Here is a 25,493-nt window from a genome sequence, read left to right as displayed (position 1 = left end):
CTCAGGGGTGTGAGTATGTGTATGTCTGAGTGCATGAGAGCACACCTGCTGTCGGGGCTGTCACCAGGTCGGCATGGAGCTCTGTCCCCACTTGCAGGAAGGAGCTAATTCTCTAGGGTCCTTTGGGTCTTGGAACCTTACCTTCATGGTGGGGCAGCAGCTTCCAGGGGGTGGAAGTTAGGAGGGGACATTGTCAGCCTCTGGGGGAGCCCTGCCTATAGGTGGCTACGACCACGACCCAGGAGGCCTGTGCGTAGTACCTTCCCTCCCCAGCCAGCAGGGCATCCTCTGGCTGCAAGAGAGCCACTCAGAGGCTCTGAGCCTGTGGTCCTGGCTTCCTGTCCCATTGAAGGCTCCAAACATAGTAGCTGAGTGTTATGGAGACCTCACCTCTGTGTTGTTGCTGTCATCTGGGCAAACTCTCTTTGGTTCATGGGTGGCTGGGCAGGGTGGTGAGGGCAGCCCCCAGTGGCCTGGGGCGTTCCTGACGCTGACCTAAGTCCACCTGCTGTGGAGCAGGGCTGAGGGCAGCAAAGAATCTGGGGTCTGGGCCACCAACAGCATCCTTTAAAGATGGGGAGATGGGTCATTTCCTCGGCAGGGGAAACTGGGGCACACGTGCCGAGGAGGGGAGGGAGATGCAGCCAACTGAGGATGGAATGAAAACTCCATTTACATATATTTCCAATTTCATCCTTTCAAACTTTTCCATTTGGGGGAGCTGTGTTTTATCAGTAATCTATGTGCACATAGTTGGTGGATAAATATTCCTGCGCTGGGGCCAGGCAAACATGTTTTATTGCTAGGGACCCATGATCAGAAAGGCAGAAGGACACTGGTCTCAAAGCCGGGAAGGTCAAGAAATGTTTTCCTGTGTAGACACTGGAATTTTCTTCTAAATTCAAACTTTCTGAGTGCTCCCATCCATCTGTGAGAGAGTTGCTCCAGGGCCCAGGACCTGCACCCTGATTCCCAAGATTCTGCAACACTGAGATATCGGGCTGTCTCAGTCTGTAGAGCACATGACTCAGTCTCAGGGTTGTGAGTTTGAGCCCATGTTGGGCATGGAGACTCCTTAAAAACAAAAAACAACCAAGATTCTGTGACCCTTCTTCTCTGCCTGAGTCCACAGGGACTACTGGGTGGCTCAGTAGTTCTTCCTCGCATGGGTCTGAAAGTAGAGGGTCCTCCCACAGCATCTGCCGGGTCATAATTGCCTATTAGAGAAAGGTCAGCCATGAGTTTCTCAAAACCTTGTTTGAAGCTGTGGGACTCTTCCGGCTGCTCTGAATTAGAAAAACAGCTTCTTCAAGTTCAGTGCCCTCCTGGGGAACAGACAATCCTTGATTGGTGTGAAATATTTCTCTTTTAAATATTCAGCTGGAAGGGGAGGCATGCTCTAGAATGCTGCCGTGTGGAAACCAACCCCGGGTTTCCCTCTGGAGCCTGTCCTACCTCCCTGCCTCCCTGCATCTCCTTCTTCCAGGCTCAGCAGCCTGAGCAGCCCTCTCGGAGTGCAGCTACCAAAGTGGCTCCAGATGCCTCTGCACTGTGGCCCTGGGCAGCCACAGCTCTCCCAGGAGACCCCACCCTCTTGGTCAGTGGAGCTTGTTGGCTTCTTGCCTTTCCTGGGATTTCTGACAGAGGCGAGCCCAATTCTGACCGGTGCAGTCTGGATCATTTCTCCCAGTGGTGGTCATGGTCCCAGGACAGGAGGCCGGGGCAGGAGGGGTGCTGCCTGAATCAGCTCTGTGCCCCTCCCCTTCGGCACACCTGTGGCCTGGGGGGGTCCTTCCAGCCTTGCCAAAGAGCTTCAAGACTTATTTCTGATCAGTCAATAGCCTTTAATGCTGAAAGGGAGGAAAGCTGGTAGGAATTCAGCTATTTTTACATCCTCTACCTTTCTTGGCTATCTTTTAAAAATATCTATCCTTAGATAAGCCATTTTTAGTCTTCCCTGTTTGGCTTCCAGCCACTCCTTCACATCCCTACTCTCCCTCCTTCTCACCTACTTGTCCTCCTGTGTCTCTTCTGCTTTTTGGCAGTGTCGCTCTTCCCTCCTTGCTCACCTGTCCTTATCCCAGCCCTTGCTGAGGAATTGTGCCCCCCCAGCAGCCTTTGGGAGGACCACTGGCCTCATGGGGCCTCACTGCTGATAATCCAGATCTATGAAACCAGGTCTTCTGTGGGGCTGGGCTGGGTCCTACCTGTGGACACCTCCCTCCCCCTTTCCTTCCTCTCGCCTTCTCTGCCCAGTGGAGAGCTCTGTTAAGGAGGACCACCTGAGGAGGCCTGGGGTTGCCCCAACCACCTTGGCCCCCATGGGACTTATGTCCAGGGATGTGTCATAGATGGATCTCGTGGATCTCCTGCCATGGGCAGATCTTGGGTTCAGCAGGGTGGGGAGCTAGCCCCTCTCAAGTTGGTCTAGGTGGGCAAGGGCTAGGCAGTCACAGGGTGTGACCCTCATGGGTGTAGACTTTTCTTCCATTACACCCTTCAGGTATAGAGGTTCCTCACAGCATGTGGTTGAACATTTCTCCTCTGGAAACTTCCCCAACCCAGAAGGGGGTGTTGTGTCTTTTTTTTCTTCCTCTGACTTCTCTGTTTCTGGCATTGCTTCTGCTCCCTTAATTGTTGGTGCTCCCCATGAATCTTTCCTAGACCACTCCTCTCTGTGTGATCTCTGTCCTTGAGGCTTGCCTGCGAATTGAACCCTTAACTCTCCCCAATAAAAATATCTGGAATTATCTGAATGGAATCCAAGCTCTGACCCATTTCTTGATGTCTCTCGCACCCACCCCCCACCTCAACAAAACCAAATCCAACCTTGTGATTTTTGCCTTTTCATGCCCCATTCTCCAGCCACCAATTGGCTCCTCTCCCTGGGTCCCCCATCTCAATCAAAAGGACCATTCCTTTTGATATCCCCAGAATACCCCCACTGAGCCCTCCTTCCCTCTCACCCCAAGGACTGTCTCTTGGGCTATTGCTTTATTCTCACTGTTTCCCTGCCTCCACTGTCTCCTTGACACAGAGCCAAAGCACTCTTGTTTGAAAACCTTAGAGGCCCTTCTCCCCTGGCCCTTTCCCTTTTTAGCTCTAAGCTTGCCTGTAGTTCAAGCTTTGGAAAACACGTGACTACTGGGAGCTGTCCTAGGTGCTGGAGAAGGCGGGGACTTAAACCAGCTGGGCCTGCCCTGCACAGCCCAAGCCCGAGCAGGCTGGCCCTGTCAAGCTTCGGAGCCTTAACCCCCTCTGCCCGTCTCGCCCTTCCACCTCAAGGAGGAGACCCTGTAGACTTCCCCCACTCTCCTGGGCTGCGCGGTGGCCTATCGTGCAGTGATTTGTTTGCACATCTGTCTCCCCTCTAGACTGCACGCTCCCAGAGTACTAGATCCCTGTCTGATTCACTTTTTTAAAAATTTATTTCAATTAAATATTGAATAGGTATTTCTAAAGAATATAAAAATACTCATAAAATATGTATGAGATGTAAAGGATAATAGTACAATGAACACCTGTGGACCCACCTTCCACCGTTAGGAGACTTCACAGGGCCTGGAAGCACGCCAGGGGCCGGCAAGTGTTTGTCAGTGACTGCATTCCCGAATGAGGGAACGAATGTGGTTTTCTCCAATGTGCATCTCTCGGCGTTGCCGGGCAGATGCCATGTGACGTGGTCACAACCGAATCGTGTCACTGTCCTCCCTTGGTCCCACTCTGAGCATCTTTCCGCTTACTATGTCCATGCTTATTGAGTGCCCACTCCAGACCGTGTGGTGTGGGCTCAGGCTGCCATGGGGATCAAGTTGTCAGAGACCTTCTCCTGGGGCTCTTCCACTTCAACAGCTCCTCAGAAAAGGAGAGAAGAGAATCCAAAGAGCCCAGACTGCAGGGCCGCCCGCCCCTCTCCAGCAGGCTCCCTGGAGTGGCAGTGCGGGGCAGTGGCCAAGGACAGGGACCACTGGTCTTGATATAAGTCGTAATAGCTTTGCAAGTTATATAACTTTTCCGGGTAGCAGTTTCCTAGTCTGCTTGATGGCCAAAATGGGTCCTAGCCCATGGCTTCACTGTGAGGCATGAGGAAGTTAATACGCGATGGGCGCCTGGTCCACGGTGGGGCTCGTGGTAAGGGCTTGGTTGGCATCACCCTGTTGTGGTCAGCAGAGCATTCCAGGGTGGGGGGGCGGGGGTGTGCCCAGCAACCAGGGAGGACTCTGCTGTCATTTCTGCAGTTCTCTGCAGCATGAAGTCGGACCAGGGAAAGGCCAAATGCCATGCTAGTTACATGCCATGCCTCGTTTCCTCAGCTCGAACACGCTTTCGGGCCATGTTTCACTGTGCAGAGTCATGACGTGCCCCCAGCACATCCATTCAGGAAACAGCCATTTTGTGTTCAGCGCATGCCAGGTGCTGTGCTGGGTGGGCTCTGGGATGCGGCTGTGGGGATCATGCACAGAGGCCCTGCCCATACCGAGCTGGCAGTCTAAGGCGGGGATCACAAGGGGACACAAAAGCAGTACCTATATGATGAGTCAGAAGGTATGCAGGAGGGACAGAGCTATATTTAATTTTTAAAATTTTTTTTTAAAAATTAATCTCTACACCCATTGTAGGGCTCAAACTCACGACCCCAAGATCAAGAGTCACATGCTCTTGTGACTGAGCCAGGCAAGTCTCCCAGAGCTGCATTTTATTTTACTTTATTTTGCTTTGCTTTATTTTTTAAAGATTTCTTTATTTATTTATTTTAAAGAGAGAGAGAGAGAGAGAGAGCATGTGTGAGCGGGGGGCACAGGCAAGAGAGGAAGAGAATCTCAAGCAGACTCCCCACTGAGTGTGAAGCCCGACATGGCACTCAATCCCACCACCCTGAGATCATGACCTGAGCCGAAATCAAGAGTCAGTTGCTTAACTGACTGAGCCACTAGGGCATCCCCTGGAGATGCATTTTATTTATTTATTTTTAAAAAGATTTTATTTATTTATTTGACAGAGAGAGAGAGAGATCACAAGTAGGCAGAAAGGCAGGCAGAGAGAGAGGGAGAAGCAGGCTCCCCGATGAGCAGAGAGCCCGATGCGGGCCTCAATCCCAAGACCCTGGGATCACGACTTGAGCCAAAGGCAGAGGCTTAACGCACTGAGCCACCCAGGCGCTCCTGGAGATGCATTTTAAATAGAGCAGTCAGGGAAAGTGTCCCTGAAAGGACACCAGCAGAGCAAAGACTTGGGAGAGTGCAAGAGTCAGCAGAAGCAAATACCCAGAGGCAGGAGTGGGCCTGGCCTAAGGGAAATAGAGGGAGGGAGGGAGAGAATAGTAGGAGATGAGGCCAGAGCCAAAGGGGTCATATCCCATGGGGTTTCTGAGGCCATTGTAAAGCCTTTGGCTTTTCTTCTGGGCTGAAAGGAAGTTCCTTTGGAGGGCTTAGACAGAGGAGGGAAGTGGCTGACATAGGTATGTAAGGAATTATCCTGGCTGTCGTGTAGAGAAGACCACAGAGGGGTGAGCGGAAGCACCCAAGCTTGGGCAGAACTGAAAAGAGAGGATGGTGGCCTGAATGAGGTGGAGGGGGGAAGTAGGGGGAGCAGCCTCTGATAATCCAGACTCTGAAGCCAACAAGATTTACTGATGTTTGACATGGACCGGAGAAGAAGGGATCAGCGATGGCTCCCAGGGCAAGCTGGGAGGTGCACGTGTAGGGCAAGATGAGAGCTCAGCTTGGACACACTAGGTTTGAGATGCCCAGACATATGATGTCTCAGTCAAGATGCAGAGTAGGCAGTTAGAGCAGAGAGGGGTTCAGGGAAGAAGTTTGGGCCAGAGACACACATTTGGTCATTGTCACTGGGTAGTGGAATTTTAAGCCTTGAGTCTGGGTGGACCCTGAGATCCAGGATTGTGTTTATCCACAGAAGACTGGGTCCTTCCAATGTGAGGATGGGATTCTGGGATTGGGAGAGAGTTTAAATTGGTGTGGCCAGGAGGGTGGAGGTGTTCCAGAAGGCAAGTGGAGAACTTATCTCAGGAAGGAGGGAGCCTTCAGCAGCTATATCACATGCCATTGCTGAGGTGTGATCAGGAACTGAGAAGTAACTGTGGGATTGATAACGCGGAGGCCACCGGTGACAGTGACCTGAGCAGTTCCCGTGGAAGGGTGTGCAGAAGCCAGGTGGGGCTTGGTTGAGAGGAAGGGAGGGGAGGAACAGAGAGATGGGGCCATAGCTAAAGGCGGAAGTGGGTCAGGGTTATTTACTTATTTATTTTTGTGGATGGGAGAAGCATGTTTGTATGGCAGTTGAAGTCATCCCATAGAAAGGGGAGATGGATGGTGAAGGAAGGGGGAGGATTTGTGAAGGTGAGAAGTGGGGGGAAATACTGCGTGATAGACATCAAGAGACTAGGGACAGGCAGCTTCCCCTCCAGGGGCTCCCACTTTCTTAGTGAGACGGCAGGCAGGCTGTCAGTGAAGAGAGGGAGAGGCTCGAAACTCAAGGAGAAAGGGTGGGGAATCATCCAGGAGGTCGGGAAGTGAAGGGTTTGCAGGGAGCCCTCACAGGACAGACTTTTTTGGGGTTCAGAAGGCATTGTTTGCTTCTCCACTGTCACTACAGCTAAGTTGAAGGTTAACTTGAATCTGGGTCTCTGTCACAGAGATTTTGTCCCCAGAAAGACTACATTGTGATGCAATTTTTGAATTAAAATGCCATCAGGTGGCACCTGGGTGGCTTAGTCAGTTAAGCATCTGCCTTTGGCTCAGGTCATGATCCTGGGTCCTGGGATCAAGTCTCACATCAGGCTCCCTGCTGAGCAGAGAGCCTGCTTCCCCCTCTATCTCTGCCTGCTGCTCTGCCTACCTGTGCTCTCTCTCTGTCAAACAAATAAATATAATCTTTAAAAAAATTTTTTTAAAATACTGTCAGGTACACAGAAGATTATCTGTCACATATCACGCGGTTCACATACAGTCAGAATGGCTATGTTCCTCAGAAGAGACTGCAGACCCCACACAGTCTGGGAAAGGGGCTGCTGTCCCCCTGCGTGATAGAAAGAGCTCTCAGTAGCTTCTGATTAGCTTTCAGGGGCAGGATTTAAAAAAAATTTTTAATTCTAATTTTTATTTTTAAATTATTTTATTATTTATTAAAATTAAATTATTTTTAAATTCTAATTTTAATTTTTTAAAATTTTAATTAATTGTACTAGTTAACATACAGTCAGGAGCTGCTTTTCAATTCCAGCCACACACCTGGGTAGCTCAGTCAGTTAAGCATCTGACTTCGGCTCAGGTTATGGTCTTGGGGGTCCTGGGATGGAATCTTGTGTCAGGCTCCACGCTCATCAGGGAGTCTGCTTCTCTTCCTCTCCCCCTGCTCTTGCTTTCTCTCTTTCTCTCTCAAATAAATGAAATCTTTAAAAATAAGTAAGTAAGTAAATTCCAACCCTGAATCATTCAAATAAAAAATAAAACTATGAATTTAACCAAGTGGCAATCTTTCTTTATCTAGAAATTAGTCTATGGGAAGGCCCTGGAGCGCAAGTTCCAAGTGTGGCCCAGAGATGCCACAGCCACCACATCCTGGGCCTTACAGCTGGTGGCAAGATGGCCCAGAAGGCTTAGACTCAGGCTCTGGTGATTCTACTGAAGAAGGAAGTCGAGGGTCCATGAGACTGGATAGATGGGTGGATGCCATTCGTAGTTGATGAAAGAACTGTATGACAGACACATAAGAGTGTTTCTTTTTTTTTTTTTTTTTTTTTAAAGATTTTTTTTATTTATTTGACAGAGAGAGATCACAAGCAGGCAGAGAGGCAGGCAGAGAGAGAGGAGGAAGCAGGCTCGCTGCGGAGCAGAGAGCCCGATGCGGGGCTCGATCCCAGGACCCTGGGATCATGACCTGAGCCGAAGGCAGCGGCTTAACCCACTGAGCCACCCAGGCGCCCCAAGAGTGTTTCTTTTTTCTGGAAGAGTCTTTATTAGACCAAGGGTGTGCCTCTCCCCTCCCCCCCACCGCTCTGCCACACACACACACACACACACACACACACACACACAGTTCCTCAGAAAGGAGAAAGAACCACGGACTGTCTTGGAGCGGGCCTTCCCAGGGGCATTTTGGGTCCCCCCCCCCCCGAAATGGCTTGTTCTAGGAGGTTCTACCAGTTGGCAAGCAGATGGCTTTCATTCAGGGGCAGCAGACATTGAGGCCCCTCCTGTCAGTCAGACCCTAGGAGGTCAGGGGACACCAGGGCAGGCCCCTTGCAGGCCTCTGTGGCCTGGCTTCCGCAATGGCTCTTGGCTGGTCCAGCCTGTCTGCTGGGCGCCGGAATCCTCCCTGTGAACACAGACTGAAGCAAGGATAGAATTTCGGGGAGGCGATCCAAAGCATTGTCTTGGGATTTTTGTGCTCAGCTTCTTTCAAATTAGAAAAGGAAAATTGGGAAAAGGAAAATGAAGAGACTGAGTTCAGCCTAGCCATTTGACTTTCTATATCACTGAGCTGCTCAGCCCTGCTGGCTTCCCCGCAGCTGCGCCAGGTGGGGATGGAGATGGGGGGTCGGGCACGTGGGGCCTCCTGCAGTAGCTCCTCAAGGGCTGGATCCTAAGACTCCACCCCCACCAAGCCTTGCATGAACAGAAAAGTAACACCTCCCCCATCTCCATGGACTTGCTCTAGCATCAGGCCTGGTGGGGAACCACCAGAAAGAAGGTTCCTTTGTCCCTGTGGAGGGGGCATTAACCAGGCCCTGGGATGCCTCCTCCACCCATCTCCAGCTGTCTGGGGTCAGCCTTTGGCGAGAATAAGCCTGAACAGACCTGCCAGGGCAATAGCTCTGAACCAGGGCCCTGCCCCCCACAGGTTCTAAGGTCATTTGTCTGGGGCATATAGTCTGAGAGTCAGGAATCTAAAAATCACGCCAGGTGTGTCTAATGTACAGGTTTAGAGCCTTGGTACGGAACATGGGGTCTGCAGACCATAGTCTAGATATCACCTTAGAGATTGTTAAAAGTGCGCCTCTCGTCCTAGATTTACTGAGTCAGAATCTGCCCTTTATCAGGATGGAAGAGGGGAGCTCGTGGTCCTACCACATGGCCTGATGCTGAGGGTTCAAGTGGGAGCCGCTTGTCAAGGCTCAGCGTGGGGCACAAACAGCACGCAGCAAACGGTGACCGTCATGATGCCACTGGGCAGGAAGGGGAGGGTGGAGTGGGGCTTGGCAGGGCCGCCTAACTTGATAGAGCCCTCTGCAGGCTGCTTCTCCGAGATGTGTCTCTAACGCAGTCATTTTCAATGTCATTTCAGCGTTCCCAGGAGACTGGACCCCAAGGAGCCCCCGGGTAGCCAGAGAGCAGCTTCCCCAACCCCGAAGCAGGCTTCTGCTACTGCTCCCGGCCGCGAGAGCCCCCGGGAGACAAGGGCACAGGGCCCAGCAGGCCAGGAGGCTGATGGCCCCCGCAGGACGCTGCAGGTAGACAGCAGGACGCAGAGATCAGGGCGGTCCCCCTCTGTGTCACCGGACAGAGGTAGCACCCCCACATCACCCTACTCCGTCCCCCAGATCGCCCCCCTTCCCAGCAGCACGCTGTGTCCCATATGTAAGACCTCGGACCTCACGTCGACCCCCAGCCAGCCAAACTTCAACACCTGCACCCAGTGTCACAGCAAGGTCTGCAACCAGTGTGGGTTCAACCCCAACCCTCACCTCACCCAGGTAACCACCTTCTGCGCCGGGTCCCCCCACCTATCTTCCCATGCCTCCCTCCGTTCCCTTCCCCTCTTTTATTTATTTATTTATTTGTTTGTTTATTTATTTAAAATAGGCTCCATGCCCAGCATGGAACAAAATGGGGCTTAAAATCACACCCCCAAGGGGTGCCTGGTGGCTGCATCATTAAGCATCTGCCTTCAGCTCAGGTCATGATCCCAGCGTGCTGGAATCGAGTCCCGCATTGGGCTCCCTGCTCGGCGGGAAGCCTGCTTCTCCCTTTCCCACTTCCCTTGCTTGTGTTCCCTCTCTCGCTGTCTCTGTCACATAAATAAATAAATAAAATCTTAAAAATAATCCCAATCCCTAGATCAAGACCTGAGTTGAGATCAAGTCGGACACTTAAGTGACTGAGCCATCCGGTACCCCTCTCTTCCACTCTTCACCCAACTCTCTTTTCCTGGTCATTTCCCTTGGCCACCGGAATTTGTGACTTCCTGGCTCCAAGATGTGGTAGCAGAGAACAGGCCTGGCTGCAGATCTCTGGAGGGATTCCTGCCCCTCCTGAAACCTCGGGCAAGGTCCGAGCAGAGAAGATGCTTTCTTACCCAGTGCAAGCTTGACCCAGAAAAATGGACTTAGAGAGGGCCAAAGACAGACTTCTGGGTAACTTTTCTCAATGGATACTCATTTGGAAAGGGCCACAGGCAGCTGCACACTGGAGAGGAGGCAGATTTGCATGGCTTCAGGCCAGCCTTTCTCCCTGACAGTAGGCCCTGGAAGGGGGTGCTGGTGAGGGAAGCAAGGTTTTAAGGGAGGCGGGAAATGGCTTTCCAGTTGGGCTCTGCGAAGGTTCTCTGGGCTTCCATTCCAGTTAGCTGGGGCCTGAGGTGGCAGAGCAGCTAGCCATCCTGAGAAACAACCCTGGGGTAGAGACCCAGGCTAGGAATCAAGTATTCACAACAGGTGACAGTGTCCTACTCTCACTAAGACACCACTGCAGGGCCATTTCCATGAGATTGGCCTCCTTTTTGCCTCCAGAGGACCCTGGGTCCTCAGCCCCATCCTGGCTTTGTTGAGGCTGCTTTGGGTTGCCATGGGATGCTCAGCCAAGCCCCTGGAGGCTCTTTTTGATGACCCAGAGGCTGGTGAGCTGGTAAAGCCAGGGCCAGGCCTTTGAAATGAACTCAGCGGGTTTGCCGGCTTCCCCCCTCTCCTCTGGAGTAACCCAAAGAAGTCTCTAGTTCCTCCCCCAGGGCTCTGCCCTAGGGCAGAGTGGAGCCCAGCTGCTGCAGTCACAGGCCTGGTTGCCTCCGGGACAATCAGCAGCAGAAGCTGTTTGGACCTCGTGGGTGAGGGGATGAGTGAGAATAATTGTTCGCAGGTCGGGGTCTATTTGTGACATGAGGTGCCGTGGGTGTGGGATGTGTGGTTTGCGAGAGGTAAGTGTGAGATTCTGAGGAAGGAGCTGCCGTTGTGGGGAGATGACTCAGTAGGTTTGGAGTCGCTCCTGGAGTGTGGGGGCTTCCTTGAGGAGGCGGGCACACTCGTGATTATTGCATCTGTGATTAGAAACAGGCCAGTCCCTGCGCTGATCGTTAGGTAAGTGTTGGCCCTGCAGTACTTAGAACAACGTGATCCAGATCAGAGAAGCTCACCTGTGTGTTTCTGCCAGCGAGAAGCCGGAAACAGCTGGCTGGGAGCAGTGAGGTTTGGCAGGCAGGGACGAGATGCTGTTGTGTGCCAGCCCCGCCCCCCCGCCCAGCTCCACTCCAGTGTGGCCGCGACCCCCTGTGTTCCAGCATCCCTGAGAGGCTCACTCAAGCCCTAGGGCCTGAAGCCCTCTGGATGAGGTGGGCGGAGATCAAGGGAGAGCCACACGTGGTGCACCGGTTTCCTGGTGGGCAGCCCAGCCCTTGCCATGCAACAGGCTCCCCCAAGCCCAGGACCTTGGGTGAGGTGGGAAGGGAGCCAGCCTTGGATGTGCTGAGAAAAACAGCCGAGTGGGAGGACCTTGGCGACTGCCTCATTGTGTCCATCTGCCTCATTGTGCCGGGAGGAGGCCAAGGCTCAGGGCCAGGAAGGAAGGGGCCTCAGACTTTACGGCAGATTCACGGGGTTTGGTGAGGAGCAGGCCTCCCCGCCAGGTACCTCGAGCAAATGCCGAGCCAGACAAATGCATTGGTTCTTTACCGTGAGGCTTCTCAGGGCTTCAGCTTCCTGAATGGCACCATGCGGCTCCAAGACAGAGCTGCAGCCAGCAGCCTTTCCCAGACTTGCTTTCGCAGAACATTCAGGACTGCTGTTCCATGGCGTCAGTTTGGGAAACGCTGACCTAGTACATTCTCCAGGTTCTCAGAAGCTGGTGGATGCCCTTTTCTGAAGGCGTCTCCCAGCAGAACCTTTTCTGCTCCAGAGCTGGCTTTCAGTGGGGTTCCTGTCAAGGTGAAAGAACCCTCGGCCTGCTTTCCTGAGAGGCCGGCAGAGCGGTTGGTCTCCAGCAGAGCCACCTCCTTGGTCACGTAACGAGAAAACCAGTTTGTAGGTTTTGCTCGCACACCCGTTGATCCATCCTGGTCAGAATATGTAACTTACATCATGTGGGGCTAACTTGACATCATGTGGGCCAAGAAGGCTGTTTCTGGGATTCCGCTAGTGTGTGTGGGCTGGGCTCCTGCCTGGCCTGAGGCTCTGGGCAGGGCGAGGGGCTGGTTCTTTTTTTTTTTTTTTTTTTTAAAGATTATTTGTTTATTTGACAGACAGAGATCACAAGTAAGCAGAAAGGCAGGTAGAGAGAGAGAGAGAGAGAGGAGGAGGAAGCAGACTCCCCACTGAGCAGAGAGCCTGATGTGGGGATCGATCCCAGGACCTTGAGATCATGACCTGAACCGAAGGCAGAGGCTTTAACCCACTGAGCCATCCAGGCGCCCCGAGGGGCTAGTTCTGAAGGGCGCTGTGTCTTGGTAACAGGGGCTCAAGCTGAGCCACCTTTTCCAGGAAGCCCAGCTCCAGTACTCACGTCACAGGAAGAGACGTGCAAAGGGACGTGGTGCCTGTCCCTGCACAGACGCACTGTGGACACTGGCCATGGTGTGGGGTGAGCATGCTGGGGACCTTGTCTGGGGATGGGCCTGTGTGTCTGAAACCGCTAGTGTAGTGATGTTCAGGCAGGACTGAGGCAGGTGGGGCCCCGCGTGCTGCCCAGAAGCTCACCAGAGCCTCCTCAGGGCAGGCCGGCAGAATTCTCAGCTTCCTACTGGCAGGAGTACTAGAGAGGGACAAGGGCCACGCTCGTGACTTGGAGGGCTTCATGGCCTCTCTGGGACTGCTAACAAAGCTGCCCTCAGATCTTTGGAAATGGGATCATGGAAAACGGACCTTCCTTCCCAGGTAGAGAGAGAATCCCTGGCTCATCCCTCAGTTTGTGGCCCAGATCAGGAGTGTGACAGGGCCACCGTGTTGAAGGGCTGGGTGAGGGTGGGGGAGCAGAAAGGAGGAAGGCGATGGCCACTGGAGCTCAGTGAATTTGTCTTTCCGCCTCATGGCATCTGTCAGGAGTCTTGGGCCTTTCACTGGGTCTTCCAGAAACAGCAGATGAGGTGTGGAGAGGAGACCCACAGGTAGAACCATCCACCCTATTCGGCCAGAGCTGCGGCTGAGATGTGGAACCCCTCCTCTCCTGGCCAGCAGGCCTGGGCTTCTGTCCGTTCCCAGGCCACCGGGAGGGTGCTAGGCTCACACAGACGTGGCGCCTGCCGTTCTTCCGCCCGGGCCCTGGATGGCCAGCTCCTCCGGCGATGATCCCTTCAGAGGTGGATGCCCGCCCGTGTCCTTTGCTGGGCTTCTGAGGCCTGGAGCACATGGAGATTCATGCAAGTCAGGGAAGGAGCTCAGAGCATGCTCTGTTTATAGCCCGGGAGATGAAGTCTTGGGAAGCCTTGGCTGCTTCAGGGTCGTTTGGAGCAATAGAGCTGGGGACCCAGAATTAGTAGTGGGCCCTCTGGCGTTCCTTCAGGGGCTCTCGCACTGTCTTCCCCACCCACGGTCCGCTTTTGCTCAGGTTGCGGGTAGTTCAGAGCAGGCAGGGCCATCTCAGCCACTTTCCATGGTGAGGCCATTTCTTTTCGGAGTTCTGGTGTCCTGGAACTCAGGGAAGATGAATAGTTTAACCCGTTCGAAATCATGACAAAAGACTGGGGGTTCCCTTGTGGGGGCTGAACACCTGTCATCACCCTTAAGAGGTCCTCCCCGTGAGGACACACTGACTAGGAGGCCAGAGCATTAGCTTGTGACCCCATTCCATGCCTAGTGGTGGGGAAAAGGCAGGAAGATTGTTCCCTTCTCTCCCTGGATGTGGATCCTTAGCAAAGTACCTTAACTTCCCAAAAGTCCGGTTTCTCTAAAAGAGAAGCAGGGGGTCAGGGAAGCCAGAAGAAAGGTCTGGTGGCTTTGCTGATACCTCATGCCTGACAGGCCTGTTAGCCCAGCTCTCCACTCTTCAGTGACTTGACCTTCAGACCTGCCATCCCTTTCTCCTCCAGGAGGGAGGCCCTTGCTGCACAAGTCAGGCTCTCTCCCGATAGAGAGAGGAGTTAAGGCACAGCGGTGATCCTTCTGGGTGCAGTCTGAGGGTGAGATTTGTGGGGGCAGTGGGGGTAGGAGTGAGCTGCTGGGGAAGATGAGTAGGGGCCAGAAGCAGCCCAGACCTCCCAGTCCTCTCAGGGGCCTCCCTGCCCCTCTCAGCGGCCCAGCAGCACATCCCGGCCTGGAATTCCTTCAGACAGGAGTCTGGCCTTCCCCTAGGAACAGCGTCACAGGAGCAAGGGCCATGCAGACTCAGGGCTGGTGGCCTGCCTGTGCTTCCAGATCTGATTGGCAGAATTGTCCCAGAGCAGCACCTCCGGCCAGCAGCCCGCTCCCGGGAGGCCCACTAGCTGCCCCAGTGGGGAGTAGCAGGGTTCCATGTTAGGCAACCCATCTGAGCTCATCTGCCTCCCGCCTCCCTTGCTCTAGTCAGAATCACTCAGCTGCCCCTCCAAAAAAACTAGAGAAAAATGATCGTGGTCTCTCTTCGTCCGTTCCTAAGTCTGGACTTTGCCAAGACCAAGCCAAGGATATATAATCCATTGTGCAACCCCCTTCATCCCCACTCCATGGGCAAGCCTTGGGGTGAAGCGCTTACCCATGGTGGGCGGTGTGGAGAGGGAGGGAGATGAAGCAATGGCCATAAGCCTTTCCGCTGTTGCCTGCAGCCCACTTCTTTCCGGCAAGGGCCGGGGCACCAGATGGCCCGGGGGAGGTGCCGGGAGTGCCGCACGGATCCCTCCGCTGCAGCCACCAGCCTTGCCCCCTTCCCTCTGCTCCTTCCTGGCCACACTGCCTCGTGGGCCAGTAGGGGACGAGGAGCAGGTTTTAGGAGGACATAGATCAGCAGTGGGCTGAGGAGAGGCAAAGGTGTCCCCCTCCCTCCTGGGCCCAGGAGGTGGTGGTGTCTGCACACGTGCCCAGCCTTCCCTTCTCAACCTCCACACTCAAAGGAAGTGGGTCTCCAGGTGGCAGGCTCTTTGGGAAGCCTTTCTCCCACAGTACATCTGGTCCTTGGGCAGTTTACCTCGAAGAAACAAGTCTTCAGGTCAATAGGGAAATGCCTGCCAAGCTTCAGTCTGTCCTGGACGGCCAGCCCTGCTGCCAGTCCCTGCTCCCAGGACACAGGACACTTGACTTGCCTGCCTGGATCACTGCAGGACAGGTGCCAGCACCACTGGGGGCACGCGGAAGAGACAGCTCTGCGGGAGCTGTTTCATAGCTAGAGCCATCAGGCACACAACTCCAGCTTCCAGAGACAAAGGGGGCCATCGGTACAGTTATCTGAGGATGAATGTGAAAGTAACTCAGAGCAGAAACCTGAGATTTTATACGTGGGGGCAAAAGAAACAGAATGGGAAGAGAATTTAGTAAAATTGGTGGAGAAAAAAAATAAATAAAGTGGGAACAGGGAGAAGGAGGAGAGGGGAGAGGCAGGAAAGGGAGGTGTTGGAGAAAGCCCGGAGGCAGGACTGGGCAGGGAGGCAGGAGAGCTAGGTGAAGTCACCAGCTGCTGGTAACCTGGGGCAGGCCGGCCTGGATCCACCGTCAGCAGAGGGCCCTCTCCCTTTTTCTCATCCTTTCCTTCCCCTGCAAAGGCTGTGGAGGGCTTATGGGAAGCCGGGAACTGTCCTTGACACTGGAGAATCAGGCAGGACCGAAGCAGCTGTGTTGCTCAGCCTGGTGGCGCCCGGAGGCCAGAGGGAGAGGCAGCCCTTCTGATAACCACAGGAGCAAACATACGGTCAAAACCTGAGGGTCAGCTCTGAGGAGGACCTGGGGGAGGTCAGGGAGGGGGCAGGGCTTGCTGGGATGCTGCAAAGAGACTCTTGGGTGGGGGGGCTTTTACAAGGAGGGGACATTAGACTGAAGCTGGACCGGGGAAAGGGGGTCCAGGGAGGCCTGAGGGGAAGTGCATGGTCTGTGTGAGGGCCTGGAGCAAGCCAGGGCTGGGCTAGCTGGGGGTCTGTGAGCAGGATCAGAGGACATGCGGATCCTGCTGGGGTCTGTAGATGGGATTTCAAGGGCATCGGGAAGTGGCAGTGGGAAGGTCAGATGTGCATTTAAAAACACCTCTTTGAGGGGCACCTGGGTGGCTCAGTCAGTTGAGCGTCTGACTCTGGGTTTCGGCTCAGGTTGTGACCTCAGGGTCCTGGGAACAAGCCCTCCATTGGGCTCCCTGCTCAGCGGGGAGTCTGCTTCTCTCCTTCTGCTCCCCCCACTGCTGTCTCTCTCACGCTCTTGCTCTCAAATAAATAAATAAGTCTTTAAAAAAACACCCCAAACCCCACTTCTTTGAAAATTGATAACGGTGATGGTTGTACAACATTATGAATGGAATGAATGCCACTGAATTGTACACCATTTAAAATGGCCAAATGGCCAATTTTATGTTTATGTTTATTTGACCACAGAACTCTCAACACCCCCCTCCCTTCAGCCCTGCTGCCAGTCTGGGTCCCCTGTGTGGAGATCAGCTCATGGGGCGGGGCTGGCTTCCCAGGGCTGGGGCTATGGGATGGTAGTGGATGGCCTTGACCGATTCCTGGTGGATGTTGGAGGCTACACAGACAGGTTTGGGACATGTGTTGGACATGGGACTAGGCGCTAGAGAAGGAGAATGTTTCCATTTGGGCTGTATCAAGTTGGAGGCCCCTGTGAACCTTTAGGTGGGGTTCGGTCGGCTAGTCTACAGACCTGGGATTCGGCGCTGAGACTCACAAGCCTCTTGGCATCGGTAGACTTAACACTAAACATTTCAGTAGGCTTACCATCAGCTGGAGTTTAGTATTTGTTTGAAGCATGTGGTTTTATTTTTAGGTAAAATGTACCTATGATGACAGGTAGAGAGAGCTCAAGTGTAGCATTCTGTGAGCTTTGGCAAAAGTAAGCCGCTGTGTCCACCAAACCCCTCTCTCAAGGTGGACATCCTTGTCACCCTAGAAAGTTCCTTCAGGCCCCCTTCTGGTCTTCTCACCCCTCCTCCAGAGACAACAGCTGTTCTGACTTTTCTCCACCATAGAGGGGTTGTGCTTCTTCTAGGGCTTCGTAGAAACGTGCTCTTCTGGATAAGCCTTCTTGCCCTCAGCATAACATTTTTTGAGGGCTGTCTATGTGGACAAGTCTTGAGAAGCCTGACTGAGGAGAGGCGAGAGCCCAGGCTATAGATAGGAGAGGGTTCTGGGAGGCAGAAGACAATGGCACTGAGTTGTGAGAGAGGCAAGAGATGCCTTGGGGTGTGGGGGAGGCAGTGTGCTTGAAGGAGTGGGGCCCCCAAGGAGGCAGGTCCAGATCCTGAGTGTGGAGGAGGCAGACCTGTTGTGTGGCTGCTCTTGAAGACATGGGCAGCAGGCCAGTGGTTTAAGCCAGAAGGCAGGGGAGGGCTGCAGGGAGGGATGGGGGCAGGAGAAATTGAACCAGCCATTGTGGTTGGGGGTGAATGAGTTAGTTAGCCAGGCAGCTAGGGGGGCCCAGGAGAAGTTGGGGCAGACGTTAATTGGCAGTGGAGCCCGTTTGCCTGGTACCCACTTATCTGTGTGGGTAGAGGCCCAGAGAAAGGGGTATGTGTTTGCATCTAGTTCCGAAGCTGACATAGGTCAGAGTGACTGCATGCTGACCATAGATTGAGCTGGGCAGGAAAAGATGTGAAGGCAGAGGCTCGGTGGTATCCCCATGAGGCCCAAGGACCGCTACAGTGGGGAGGCCCAGGAAGTGACCTAGAAGGCTGGAGGAGAATAGGTACAGGGTGATTTTAGAGGAGACGGTTTGGGGTGATAATGGGTGTGAGGGCGAGGCCGGGGGATGGGCTGAGTCAGTGCGGTGACTGCCATCCACTGTGACGGTGGCAGTCGGTTCAGTGGGAGCCTGGGAGACAAGGGCCACGGGGCTTTTGGAGAACTAGTGGCCGTGATGGTGGAGCCTGGAAGGCAACAGCAGCTAGGAGGGGAGAAGGATGGGGAAGCTAAGGGCTAAGCCCCAGGGGTCCCAGGGATTTTAAAGGGAGGGTGAGTGGTTACCACATTCTGAAGTCCAGAGAGTACGGTTTCTCCTGGACAGGGGGATGGAGGACCAAGAAATGTGTGTGTGTGTGTGTGTGTGTGTGTGTGTGTGTGTGTGTGTGTAGGGAGTTTGGGGAGCCGGGTTGGTCAGGAAAGGATGTTTCACAGGGCACAGTGGAAGGCCTAGGAGGGAGGAGAGGTTCTCTAGGGGAGGCTGGGAAGAGTTGGACCCCAGAGGTGGGAAGCCAGGTGTTTGTAGAGATCAGCAAGGGGATGGATTCTTTCTGTTTCACGGAGCTCCAGGCCAGTGAGGACTCCCGGCCTCCAGGAACTTTTAGATTCAGCCTCCTCTCCACAAATCCTGGCCTCACGTGCTGGGCAGTTTCTTGGGGCCTCCCCGATGGGCCATGTCTGGCTGATTCATTCATCCAACTCGGCGTTCATATGCCCCACCCTTTGCGACCCTTGGCTCCTGCCTGCCCCTAAGCCTGTGGGCAGCCAGCTGCGGGATGGGGCAGGGAGTATGTCCAGTGCTGGGGGGAGAGTAAGGGGGTAAGCCAGCCCTGACTCCCTTCTCTGGAGCACCGTTGGTCCAGGGGCCGCAGTGGGACAGGTGCCCTCCGTTGAGGCCTGGCAAGTGACTCACAGCCCAGAAGAGAGTGGAGAGCCATGCTGGCCGGTGGTACCCTCCCAGGAACCAGCAGGGGAGGCTTGTTTTTAAGCTGTTTCTGTACTGTTTGAACTTGTACCGAAATGGGAAAAAGCATGCATGCTGCGGCATCAGGCATGTCCGCACAGATCGATCTGACCACCCAATGCCCTCTTTCCCGGGGAGGGCTGGGCCTCAGAGGCAAGGCGCCGCTCTCTGCAGGAAGGCAGGCTAAGGGATGTCTGCAGCCCTCCTTCTTCCTTGCTGGTGGGGAGGCAGGAGGGGAGAGTGGAAAGAAAATCTATTGCTACTGGGGGCCCTCAGAACCTCCCGGCAGCCTCGGAGGCGACCGTGAGGCAGGCTCTACCTCGGGAGCAGAAGCACATTTCCTGGGCAGCTTCCTTCTGGGCAATATATGGCAAGTGAGCCTAGGCCCCTGCCTTTGGGCCTGGGACACAGGGTGGCAAGTCTCAGTGCCACCAGTGTCCCTGTGGGAGAGATGTAGAAGCCTCTCCCCCAGAGGGCCCCCACTCCCCTCTCTGCCCCAGAGCCCTGGGGAGGAGCTGTGGGGAGCGGCCGAAGCAGACAGATCATGGCTGGCTGTTCCTTCAACCTGTGGTTCAGAGCCCTCAGCCTGGTCCCCAGGCCTCTAGATCCTGGGTGGGCCGTGCCACTTAGCCGCCCTTCCATCCACTGAACAGTTTGAGTAAGGGAACATCTAAGAAAGGCTCTTTTTGGGATGAAAGTCCCTTCAGAGCCAGAGCCCAGGAGGCCCTGCCTTTTTGAATTCCTAGCAGGCTCCTGGCTGGGCAGGCAGCAGCTCTCTGTGGGAAGTCACTTTCCTGTAGCGTCTGCTTCTCCCAGTTCCAAAGCGGCTCATATCCTGCACACCACACCAAGCTTCCAGTCCCTACTGCTGGTCAGGCCCTGACCGGGTTGGGGTGCGCAGGTGTCCATACCTCTGAGATGGCAGGATGAGCTTCCTTGCTGGCAAGAAGGGTTAACCTGACAGAAGCTAGTGTCTGGCAGAGCCATTCACCTCAGGGTAGCCCTGGGAAGTCCCCTTGGCTTACCTCTGGCTCTTGGGACACGAGTTCTGTGACTGGTAGCCTGCTCATCTCCTGGCCTTGCCAGGTCAGGCCCATGGAGGGACTAGACAGCAAGACTCTAAGAGAGATTTCCTGTCACGCTAGTAGAAGGCCGTTCCCGTGATTCTGGTGGGCAGCTGGATGGGAGGGTGCCAAGTAGCCACTGACGCTGGTATAGGTGAAGAAGGCTCTCACTGCTGCTGGTCCCAGTGCTGAGAAGTGTGCCACGGGCCCGGCCGTGTATGCCCAGCCGAGGTGGGCAAGTGGGCTGGCAGGTGTGGGGAGGAAGAGGCTGAGGCTGAGCTCCTCAGATCCAGCTCCTGACAATCTGTGAGGGAGGCCAACGGAAGTTTTGCTGGGTTCAGAGAGCTCCTCTCCCGGTGTCCTCCTTGGGAGGCCTTTCCCACGGGGGGGGCCGTGCAGGGCCTGTCTGCAGGCCTGAGCCTGGGTGGGGCCCAGCAAGGGTGTGGTCAAGGCTCCTCACCGTCTAGAAGAGGCTGGATAGAAATAGCTGTGCCCATCTGGGCTATGAGTCACCGAGGGGCGTTTTAGCTGTTTCTTGGAGAGGTTCTATTTTAGGTGAGTGCCTGTGACAGCCTGGGTGACGGAGGCTGGGTAAGGGAAGGTTCTAGTGGTGAGTGCAGGAGCTTCAGTCCATGCCCTTATTCAACCCTGTCCAGGACCTGAAGGAGGGTCACTCTGAAGTCCCAGGATAAGGAGCTTTACCTTCCAGATCCCTCTTCTCAGAAAGTCCCAGAGCGTGCTGTGCAGATGCACGAGAGCTACAGAGTCTAGGGTGTACCTGGGCACCCACTACAGGAACTGAGTCTGGCTGCTGCCCTGGGGCAGTGCCTGGGCCTCCCCTCAGGAGGGTAATCCCCTCCAAGGCTCCCTCTGAGGGTGAGTGGAAATAGCTTGCCCCTGGGAGCTCCCACTTTGATGGGAGTGAGGCCTCCCTAGCCAAGTGGGACCTTTCTAAAGGGGTCTATGGACTGAGTCCCATGGATGCAAATTATTTCCTCTGAGGCTTTCTCTGTCCAAATGTGCACAGAGCTGCCTTGGGTCTCCAAAAACATCTAGGTGAGTTGACAGTTCCCAACTGGGGCAGATGGCTTCGTATCCCAGTTTCTAAGGCATCACTCTTCTTAGTGTTTTTGGAACTGGGGTTGGTCTTGGAGGGCTCGGCCAGTGTTTTGCAGCGGGGACTTCTACCCCATGACTTGACCTGCATGAGGCTGCTGGTCTTTGGAAGAAGCAGGAAGGCAGAAGGCACCAGGCTGCGGCTCAGGAGCTGGGCCAGGCTGGCCGGGCTCATTTCACCCATAACACCGCTTCCTCGTGGGTTAACCACAAGAGCATGTGGTTAAATTGTATCAGACCTTGATTTTCTCTACTGTGAAGACCAAAGGCAAGGCTGCCCGTAAACAGGCCATGTGTGGTGCTGGGCATGAGAGAATGCTCGCCAGACTGTGGTGTTCTCCCCACCTCCGTGGCCGCTCTTGCACTGGCGGGGCAAGATAGCCAGGGCCGGGCTCCCCCACTGCCAAATCAGCCAAAGCAGCAGCTGCGTGGCCCTGTGACCTCAAGGCGGAGAGCAGGAGGGCAGGCACCCCTGAGGCTGGACAGAAGCGGCTTTTTGCCTCAGGAACCAGATGGGACCTTTCCCTGGTGACTGCCCCCCGCCCCCCTGCCACGTATCCCCCCCCCCTTTTGAAGGCTCTGGCTACAAGTGAAGATGGAGCAACCTTGGCCTCGGGCTTCAGGTCTGATTGAAAATGAGGAGCCTCCTCACTGGGGCCCTGAATCTCCAATCTCACAGCTTGGGCTTCGTGGGAACTGTGCCCCCTATTAATAGGGTGTTGGCATTGATCCCACTACAAGCCTCTCTGGAATGAGCCCTGCTCTGTGCCACACACACTGTCCTGAGAGCACCTCAACGCGCGCTCACGAGCTGGGTGGAGCGACAGGAGACCACCTAGAGAAACATAGCAGTAGATACTTCGGGAAAGAACGAGAATAAACTGGGTGATTAGCTACAGCATGCCTAGGTGGTCTGTCCCATTGCGTTGCCAGAGAGGGCCCTGAGGGGGAGACCTGAGGTCTGTGCAGCTAGCCAGCCTGGGGACAGAGAAAACTCTGAGCTTAGAGGACTCCTGGGCCGAGCAGGAGGCCCAGGGTCTCTGGGGTGAGACTGCTAAGCAGGGGTGGTAGGGAAGGAGGCCGGAGAGAGGGATGGGCTGGGGTGTGGGCCGTGGGATTTCCCGTGACAGGCATGGTGGGACTCCACTAAGGGATTTGAGCCCCTAAGTGATATGCTCTGATCCATACGTAGATTTCTTTTGGCAGAAAAAAAATATCATTGGTTCATGTAACTGGAAGTCCAGGGCTAGACTTAAGGCATAGCTGAAGCCAGGGAATGAAACAAAGTCATCAGATCTGCCCCCTTCTCCTAACCTCATCTCCACTTCTTTTTTTTTTTTTAAGATTTTACTTATTTATTTGACAGAGATCACAAGTAGGCAGAGAGGCAGGCAGAGAGAGAGGGGGAAGCAGGCTCCCCCTGAGCAGAGAACCCAATCTGGGGCTCAGTCCCAGGACCCCGGGACCATGACCTGAGCCAAAGGCAGAGGCCCCAACCCACTGAGCCACCCAGGCGCCCCTCGTTTCTACTTCTGAGTCTATTGATGTCATCCTTAGCATCTCCCCAGATGCTGGGAAAGAAGGCTATTGACTGACCTACACCCATGTTCTCTGAGTAATCCCGAAGGCAAAAAGACTCCCTCTCCCCTGGTGTTCATTTACCAAGTAACACGGATCAGTCCTGTTTTCAGGGTCACACAGCCAGGCCCGAAGTCCTGCTGGAGGCGGTGATTGGCCCAAGCCAAATCTCGCACTCACTTTACTCGGCGAGGTGTGGATGCAGAGAGGAAAGCCCGTGTCCCTCACAGGAATAGCAACACATGCTTGTTTGTTCTAGGGCACAGATTATCCCATTTTCTTAAAAAATGTGTCTTGCTTAAGAAAAAAAAAATGTCTTTTTCATTCTATTTACATCATCACTGACATCACCTTACTTCGCTTTCCAGATTGTCCGCATCCGTCTTGTGCCTTCTGCAATGCTCCAAGCTCCTCTCGGACAGGGGCCATGGTGTCATTTATTTTCTGTGCCTCCCTCTCCCTCCTGTTACTCTTCATTTCTCTATTCATCCTGCAAGTTTTTAATTGAACATTGATTGCCTTCCAGGCACTGTACTAAGGCCATCGTTTCCATCCTGATTTATATTTTAAAAGATTAGGCTGACTGCTGTGTGGACATGGCCTAAAGAGGGCAACAGGGGAAGGAGAGAGACCAATTGGAGGCGTTGGGGGGTATCATTGGTGGGGGAGGCCTTGGGGATGGAATGATGTACACAGATCAGACGTACAGCCTGCAGGCAGTGGGGGAGACCCCTGCACAGGGGGATCCGGCAGACAGCAGATTGGTGTTTGGGGGGTGGGGAGTGTGGGACTGCCCGTGTTCTGTTCCAGGCACTTGGCAGCTCCCAGGGGTGGGGGCCGTGCCCTCGGTCCCTTTGGCCCAGAAACATCTGAGCGGGCCTTGTCACTCCTGCCTGCACTTGGAGCTGGTCCTGGCTGCTGTGGGATCTGAGCTGTGGGTACCACCAGTCCTGTCCACCCTGTTGACCCTGATGCTTCCTCCTCAGGTGAAGGAGTGGCTCTGTCTGAACTGCCAGATGCAGCGGGCTCTGGGGATGGACATGACCACGGCGCCTCGCTCCAAGAGCCAGCAGCAGCTGCACTCCCCAGCCCTATCTCCTGCCCAGTCCCCAGCCAAACAGCCCCTGGGGAAGCCAGAGCAAGAGAGATTGCAGGGCCCAGGGGGACCACAGCCTGGCCCCCGCCAGCCTGAGACAGCCAGGGCCACCTCAGTGCCGGGGCCTGCCCAAGCAGCTGCCCCTCCGGAGGTGGGGAGGGTGTCTCCTCAGCCCCCTCTTCCTGTCAAGCCTTCAACAGCAGAGCCCAGGCCACCGGCAGGAGAGGCCCTGGCCAAAAGTGCCACCACAGTACCCTCGGGGCCTGGTGCTGCTGAGCAGACCCAGGAGGGCCTCACTGGGAAGCTCTTTGGCCTCGGCGCGTCCCTGCTGACCCAGGCAAGTACCCTCATGTCTGTGCAGCCTGAGGCTGAACCCCAGGGCCAGGCTGCCCCCAGCAAAGGGCCACCCAAGATCGTCTTCAGTGATGCCAGCAAGGAGGCTGGCCCGAGACCCCCAGGCTCAGGGCCTGGACCTGGGCCAGCACCTGGAGCCAAAACTGAGCCTGGAGCTAGAACAGGTCCTGGGCCGGGGCCTGCAGCCCTGGCAAGAACCGGGGGAACAACCAGTCCAAAGCATGGCAAAGCGGAACACCAGGCGGCCACCAAGGCTACTGCCAAGCCAAAGACCACGCCGAAGGAAAGGGCCACCTGCCCACTGTGCCAAGCTGAGCTCAACGTGGGCAGCAAGGGCCCAGCCAACTACAATACCTGTACCACCTGCAAGCTCCAGGTGTGCAACCTGTGTGGCTTCAACCCAACGCCCCACCTGGTAGAGGTAAGACAGCAGGACCGAGTGTGTGCCCTTGGGCCTTGGTGAGGGGCCAGGACCTGGAGTGATGGGGGCACGGGAGGCCTGGGAGCCAGAGAGGGCTTTTGAGAACTGGGTCTTCAGCCACTGCAAGGCTGTCCCGACATGGCCACAGGGGGCCCATGCTCCCTTTTCTGTCCCTGTCCCCGGCTTGTTGTTCCACTCAGAAAACTGACTGGCTCAGGGAACGGGGGAAGGGTACCTGCTGCTTCTGGCCAGCTGACCAGTGTCCTGGGGCCCATCCCAGGGGTCAACAGGCTTGGGAGGCCGTGAAGTGGCTGCTCCATTCCCAGCTCTCATGGGCTTGGCCTGATGAAAGATGCTAATTTCCCCTGCTCAGGTAGGAAGAGCCTGAGGTCCCGTCCTGCCCTCAGTCTGTGACCCACCCAGGGCATTGAAGGGCTGTTAGGCAGAGGGCTGTGCCCCATTGCCTTGGCTCCAGCCTAGCCAGGAGGGATCCGCCCTCCATCGCCTCTTCTGAGGTCCCAGATGTTGATGTCCGCTTGTCAAAGCCAGCATATTTGGGCCACATACTTTCCTTTGGCTGGGCCTGGTTCTCCATGGTGCTGCTTGTGGGGATGCTCAGAGACGTTCTTCTTATCCATAGGGAAGTTTGAGGGAGCTCTGAGGCTGGGGCCTGTCTTCCTTCAGTCCTTGGTCCCAGGAAGGGCTCTGGGCACTGTGTAGAGCTGGATGGACAAGAACAGGAGGCCCAGTGTTCTCTCAAAGCTTTGAGCCCAGCCTAGATGGCTCAGAAGGTGTAGAGGTTCCTGGGCAGAGCTGGACAAGCCTGGACCTGGAGGCTGCTGCTTCTCCTCCCCTCACTCACTCTGCCCGATGGGG

At 55.0% G+C, this 25,493-nt stretch overlaps 1 protein-coding gene across 2 annotated transcripts in view; it reads left to right on the top strand.

Moving 5' to 3' along the window:
* The window catches only part of BSN (bassoon presynaptic cytomatrix protein), a 91,539-nt gene that overhangs the window by 41,866 nt on the left and 24,180 nt on the right, over nucleotides 1-25,493 (top strand). For both annotated transcript variants that reach the window (XM_044253562.1, XM_044253563.1), the window contains exons 2-3: nucleotides 9,307-9,715; nucleotides 23,733-24,617. In XM_044253562.1, coding sequence (XP_044109497.1) covers nucleotides 9,307-9,715; nucleotides 23,733-24,617 — 1,294 coding nt within the window. The remainder of the gene's footprint in view (nucleotides 1-9,306; nucleotides 9,716-23,732; nucleotides 24,618-25,493) is intronic.

The sequence above is a fragment of the Neovison vison genome, chromosome 6, assembly GCF_020171115.1.
Source record: "Neovison vison isolate M4711 chromosome 6, ASM_NN_V1, whole genome shotgun sequence".
NCBI classification, from domain to species: domain Eukaryota; kingdom Metazoa; phylum Chordata; class Mammalia; order Carnivora; family Mustelidae; genus Neogale; species Neogale vison.
Note: the sequence above shows the minus strand (reverse complement) of the source record. Positions and strands in the feature narration are given on the sequence as shown.